This window comes from Octopus bimaculoides, chromosome 3, assembly GCF_001194135.2.
Source record: "Octopus bimaculoides isolate UCB-OBI-ISO-001 chromosome 3, ASM119413v2, whole genome shotgun sequence".
Classification (NCBI taxonomy): domain Eukaryota; kingdom Metazoa; phylum Mollusca; class Cephalopoda; order Octopoda; family Octopodidae; genus Octopus; species Octopus bimaculoides.
The window spans coordinates 16,992,688-16,999,683 of record NC_068983.1 but is presented as its reverse complement, the minus strand read 5'-3'; the positions used below and the strand labels follow the sequence as shown (position 1 = coordinate 16,999,683).

The following is a 6,996-nucleotide window of genomic DNA, read 5'->3' as shown; positions in this document are numbered from 1 at the left end:
TGGCGTTTTCCATTCAATCAGGATGAAAAATCGATAAACCAATTCCTTATGGTATTTCCCAATCAAATTGTCTGCAACGCATCCTCAGCCAAACGTTTACCAATTTCAATGGATTTCGCACAAATTTGACGTCGGTGTAACTTAGTTTGGTTTGAAATAAAGCGCTTGATTAGCTTAATAATCCTAACTTAATCCCAGGCAACACCGGACTAAACTGCTAGTCAAATATAAACAGAAAAATAAATAAATACTTCCTCTTAATATAAAGAAAAATCTGTTGTCATTGAAAAGTAAAAGTAGATTTTGTTATTTTAAAACCAAAACAGTGAGATAAAAGCTTTCCTAACTTTTATTTTACATTCATTCTCTTTTTTTTTTTTTTTCTTTTTCACTTAAATTTCTTTAGATTTTAGTCCTGATCATATTACATCTAAGCTTTTTACCATTCAATACAAATCTTTTATTTTTAAGTTGGGAAAAGAGAGAGACAGGATAGAAAGCAGGGATTTTTTTCCAGTTTTTTTTTTTATTATTTATTCAATATTACAACATTTTACAAAAAAAAAACGTTTACAAAATTTTTTAAACTTGGGCAATGGTAGGAGGGTAGGGTTTAAAAAAAAAAACTTAGGCTTTTTAGATTCTCAGGGAAGGTGGAAAAAATATGTAAGTGGTAAAATTGGGGTTGTAGGGTCTAGTATAGGGAAGTAAAAGCAGACAGCGAGTGGATATATTTACAGCCTTACCCTACAGTTTTATGGTAACCAACAAACAACTGGTGCAGAGCATCTGTCCAGTCAAGTGCCAAATTAACCCAACTAATGAATTCATACACTAAGCTTTCTCACACCCTCTCACACTCACTCTCGACCCAATGACACTGGAAAGAGAGGTAGGGTTACAAAAATACAAAAGAATTTATCTTTTCAATTTTTTTTTTTTATTTTATTATACAATAAAAAGATTAACACTCCCTCATCACCAAGTAATGGGGGAAAATATTGTCATTATTTTCACCTGGAGCTTGCATCATTTGATTTATCGGTCTTGAAGTGATCTCCCATTAGTTTTTAAAATTTAGGATATTAGATATAAATAGAAGGAATCAACAGTGAAAATTGCTACATATGGCAGTTCAGTTTTACCTACAAAATACCTAATACTAAATTAGGAAAAGATAAAATATATGAATCAATTGAGTAAGGGTATGGTATATCGTATCAATAAAATTAAGTAAGTCTATTTTCCTATTAAAACAGAAAATCTGAATATTTATACTAAAAACAAGTAATGTTTAATCAAAACCTATTACAAATTCCTTCAAGAAGTAATTGCTAACATACTTAAAAGTTCGGGTATGTAGGTATATATAAAAATTACAGGACATGCTGCTTGTATCTTACTATTTAAGGTTTACTGAACCAAAAACGTTAAAATGACAAGAGATAGAACTACCAGCAAAAGACATTTTGAATGAACTTAATTACTTGATAAAGCCAACTGGTAGCTAGCCAAAGATTTTGCAACCAAAATTCATCACTACCAATGACACTGATATGTAAACAAGAATAAAATATAACCCTCTTCTTTTTGCATGCTGCTGCAAAAGCTCTTGAGTAAAGATACTGTGCATGTAGGTGCACTACAAATTTGTGCACAAACACAGAAAGTCAAACACATATGCAGAAACACTTCCAAAAGTTTCTGTCAGTTCAGATTGCTATCTTTCAGATTATTGAATTATCTTAGTTTTCACCCACTCGAAACAGACTGCAATGCAAGATATCCAAACAAAAAAAAAAAAAGAAATGTTACTGAGATATTCCACAATAACCAAACCATGATAATAGCTAATAGCCTTCTTTGATATCTTAATATCTAATATTCTTTTTCAATATATCTAATATTGATTTCTTTTGATGAGACATGAAAAACTGTTTTCTTTTCTTCGAAAGAAGTGTAATCATTAAAGGAAAAAAAAAAAAAAACCCAGTATAACACTGACATTTATGAAAACCAGAAAGATGAGCAACAGAAGTCAACATCAATAAAATTTTTAGCTAAAAACAGTGATAAAAATTTGAAAGAAGTTTCTAATGCATTCTATCATCTCAGCTTTTCCTACTAACCTTTCATATTTTACATAAGAAATTATGTTACCTTCAATAGTGTGAGCTATATATATATATATATATATATATATGTATACATATTAATCAAATCATAATGCAAAAATGTTAAGCTTAAAACCCAACAAATTAATGATTTTTTTTCAAGAATCAACAAAATATATGATAACCATTAATGCCTGAATCCAAATATAATACAATCTGTAATATACCCAGATATGAAAATACATAAAAAATAGTTCAATCTATCTCAAAAATATTACATAAAAATCATACACACTATCAATTCACACATTTTAAACTATGCACAGATATTTTTTTTTTTTCAAACAATGAGACTGGTAAAGCAATCAAATTTTATGAGGATTAACTTAAACAAAAATGACTAAATAAGACTAAATGCAGAGAAACGTTTAAAATATATAAAAACTGAAAAATGACACAAATTTTTTAAAAATTTATAACAAAAATTATTCCACTAGTGGACCAGAAAAATGAACAGAGGTAAAAAATATTTGCTCTACTTTCATGATTTCATTTGCGAAAAGATAATGCAGATTAAGATAGACAGAGATGCACCTTGAGCAAAAAGAGAAGGCAACATATTTCGGTAAAAGAATCAGCAGCTTTATACACAGTTATAAAACAGAAAAAAACCCCACTAAAGCTAGGAAAAGGAATGGTCATTACTGTCACAACATATGCTATGAGAGGCATAAAACTAATAAGGAGATCAAACTTATTTAGAACCAATAATTACAGGAATCTTGCTCACTTCTCATAATGACAAAGCTAGGGAAGGGAACTTTTTATATTTTGTTTTTAATATCATTGCTAAGCCATTGTCAGATAGCTGAATTGACTTACAAATAAAACAAGACAGGACAAATACTTCCTGTTGGACAGATCTGAGGGGGCATGCTGCTGCCGCCTTGATGTGACATGTATGCGTGCAAATGTGTATGTGTGTGTGTGTATTCGTATGAATGTAATTTTAGTTTGTATGCAGCATCACTGAGTCCAGGTGCCTTGGATCTGAAAGGGAACACCTGCCAGCTGGTAGTGTTACCCTCAGTCAGCTGGTGAGCCAACTACTGTTGCTGACGTAATGCTTGTCGCCATCTTTCATCCTGGGGTACACAATCATTTGTAGCAGGTAACATTAAATGCAGTAGCAACTTGAGATCACTTCCGTAAATCCAAGACAAAAACCTATAAATAGAAACATTTGTGAAAACAATATCAAAAGATAACAGTGTTGCTGTAATTTTAGCATATCATTACATCTAATAAGCTGACTTGCCAATTTTTGTTATTTCAAATTAAAAGAGACAGCTGTAACAGCACTTTGAACACACCTTAGAAAACACTGCTTGTCATAACTGACACGTCTGTAGAATATATCAGGAGGTGAAGACAATTTAGAAGCTCACTATGCAATAAAGTTTTGTGTTAAACAGGACAAAAATATTACAAAAACTTATGAAATGCTCCAGACTGCTTATGGATTACCTTGCATGAACCTAGCATCTGTTTATTGCTGGCACAAAAGGCCAAGCAACACAAGTCCAACAGAAAACTCATGATGATCCCCTTTTACAACAAGGGCATCATCTACATCCAATGGGTTGGCAGATGGTCAATAAGGAGTACTCTATAGAGGCTTTGAGGGAGATGAGGAAAAGATTTCATCCATAAAAGGTGAGGGCAACCACACCAGGACGATGCATCAGTCTACAATTCCATTCTAGTAACCAACAACTTGACAGGGGTGGGAATCAAAACTGTCTCTCATTCTCCCTAAATTTCAGACCTTGCTCCCTGTTACTTTTGGTTGCTCCCCCAAACTAAAGGAGAACATAAAAGAGGCTGTGACAAGGGACTTGGACACCTTCACTTTGGAGGGCTTCCATTTGGCCTTCATGATACAGTTGGAGCACTACAACAAGTACATTGAAGTCAGAGCATCCTGCTTTGAAGGAGATTAGAGTTTTGCACTTCTTTAAAATTAATGTCTCTCCTGAAAAAATGTCACAAAACTCCTGGAATGCACCTTGTAACCAGAATCAATAGAAAAAGAACACAAGTAGAAGCTAACAATGTCAAAGTTACAACTTACTGAACCATCCGAGGCGCTGGCTCCAACTTTATCACCACGGTAATTCCAACAAACTTCAAATATTCCACCAGTTCCTCGGTAACTGTGTACCAATAATCCACTCTAAAAAAAAAAATTTTTTTAATGCATATTTGAGATATGTATAGTTTGTTTGTTCTTTAACATCTATAAAACATTGTTAAAATATTTTGTGTAGAAGTATAACCAATTTAATGCACATAATTTTTAACAACAAAATTTTTTTATGGACCCCCAAGGGCTGTATCGACCTCCATTGAGAAACACTAACTATACTATGCCTCAAAATCTGAATTTATCTCTTATCTAAAAATAAGCTAACTGTAAGATGACTGGAATGAAATGGCCATACAAAAACTAATTAATTTTCTGTAAAAAACATAGATTTCATCAACAGGAACAACTAATGATGATCAAAAAAATGATCTCACCTGTACATTCCAGATATGAACACATTTATCAAAGGATCCGCTTGCTAAATATTTTCCATCTGGACTAAAAGCTACACTATAGACAGGCTCTTGATGCTTCGTTAGTGTGTGGATACAAGAACCTTGCTCAACATCCCATAACCGAACTGTTGAGTCAAAACTTGCACTAGAAGAAAACAAAGAAAAACATATCAAAATTTTAAAGAGATGTACATATTAATGGAATGGAAATACCTCTTTTAACTACTAATTTTTGCTCACGCTTTCAAAAATAACAACCAAATAACAAAGAATAAATACTGATTTTGTGTCAAATATTAAACCTCTGAACAAGGGATCTGAATAATTTGGTTACAACATTGTAGCATCCACAACAAGAACAACCAATATATCAGCCATCATCAAGGTGGTAAGCTGGCAGAATCATTAGCACACCAGGTAAAATGCTTAGGGGCATTTTATCTGCCTTTACATTTTAAGTTCAAATTCTACCAAGGTCAACTTTGCCTTTCATCCTTTCTAGGTTGATAAAGATAAGTATCTGTTGAGCTCTGACCTATAACGTCCCCAAAATTGCTGGCCTTGTGCTAAAATTTGAAACCAATGTATCAGCCATCAGATATCCTAGATTATAATGATATAATGGTTTAGCAACCTCCTAGTTAATCATAGGCCTTGTTTTCCAATTTTTATGGATTTAAATAATCAGACATAGCCCACAGATAAAAACAATAAACAAGATGATAATTAAGGTAAAAATAATGATTCGGAATAGCAAAATTTTTATGAATTGAGTGACAACAATCATGTTTGTGCATGGCATTCAGTGATTTACAGGGTGTCCCAATAAATGCACATGCCCAGCTAAAGAGTATGGTAATTGTGGTACAGCTAGATATACTCAAGAAATGGTGCTGCCAAAGACAAACTTCCCTTACTGTACCAGGATGGACAAGGACTACTATTGCTTTTGTTGAATGCTAGTTTTCAGCCAATCGACAAGGACTACTATTGCTTTTGTTGAATGCTAGTTTTCAGCCAATCACCCACCAAATATAAGAAATATTCCAAACAAGATAAATGAAATTAGTACTCTGGCTGACATTTTCTTATTCTGGAATGGTGACCTATGACTGAGACCATGCACAAAGCTAGACATTATGCTAAGGATTGTTTTTCCAATAACAAAACTAAAGAAGTTACCTTGCCAATATTAATGGGGCATTAGGGTTGTTAGTGCCTTGACCTGTAGGACTCCACTTGATCGTATAAATTTCTTTATCATGTGCTTGTAAATCATGGACACACTGATCTTGTCGCATACTCCATATCTATAATGCAAAAAAATAATCCATTAAAGTTGATTGATTAAAATTGAAGAATAAAGAACAAAGATGTATAGAAAAAAAGAAAAATCAAAACTATATTAAAATATTCCATACATTCTCTTTCACCTATGATATTATATTGTTCTTTTATTCATTCTATATACTGGCATGGATTGAACTATACTTATTTGAGGCAGTATTTTACATCTTCATGCTCCTCTTCTTTTTGTCAGCCTTACTTGCTTTAAAGTAAGAAAATTTTTTTCATTCCATTAAATTTCAAAAGGACAAAGCTGCAGGTTGCATGTGTGTGCATGCTTGAAAATGTTGACAAAACTATGCTGAGTTATGGCACCAAACAGTGACATTACCACTGAGTCTCAGCTACAAATGTTAACATCATCATTTAAGGTTAGGTAACAACCGGTGATTGTTTGCTGACATTTCTTGCGAACAAATCACCTTGTAGCTCTTCTCTTTTGTATGTAAAAAAAAATCTCTCTTACTACAAAACAAAGTAAAGTTGGTAACAGAAAGAGCATCCAATCATAAAATCCTGTCCAATTTCCTCTCATCTAAACCATGCTAGCATAGTAACAAAGGGGTTAAGCGAAAAGAAATATGCATATGCATGCATACACACACATAATTTTACTCGTTTCCCTATTTGAACTGTGGCCATGTTAGAACAACACTTTGAAGTATTTAATCAAACAAATCAATGCCAGTACTTGTGGGACTTATTTTATCGTTCACTTTTCCGTGAACTGCTAAGTTATCAGGACATAAAGAAAACAACATCAGTTGTTGAGTAGTGTGGTGAAGATAAATACACACGAGCTGCCACATGGTCTCCATGTACCAAATTTGCCTACATGTATATATGTGTGTGTGTGTGTGTGTGTGTGTGTATATATATATGTATATATATATATATGTGTGTGTATATATATATATATATATATATATAT

General features: G+C 32.8%; 1 protein-coding gene across 4 annotated transcripts in view; it reads right to left on the bottom strand.

Annotated features, from left to right (window-relative positions):
• Window positions 1-917: 917 nt before the first annotated feature.
• LOC106873508 (F-box-like/WD repeat-containing protein TBL1X) overlaps window positions 918-6,996 on the bottom strand; it is an 80,647-nt gene continuing 74,568 nt past the window's right edge. For all 4 annotated transcript variants that reach the window (XM_052966069.1, XM_052966067.1, XM_052966070.1 and 1 more), the window contains exons 13-16: window positions 5,901-6,028; window positions 4,698-4,863; window positions 4,249-4,350; window positions 918-3,341 (exon numbers count right to left, since the gene is read on the bottom strand). In XM_052966069.1, coding sequence (XP_052822029.1) covers window positions 3,315-3,341; window positions 4,249-4,350; window positions 4,698-4,863; window positions 5,901-6,028 — 423 coding nt within the window. In that variant the 3' untranslated portion in view covers window positions 918-3,314. The remainder of the gene's footprint in view (window positions 3,342-4,248; window positions 4,351-4,697; window positions 4,864-5,900; window positions 6,029-6,996) is intronic.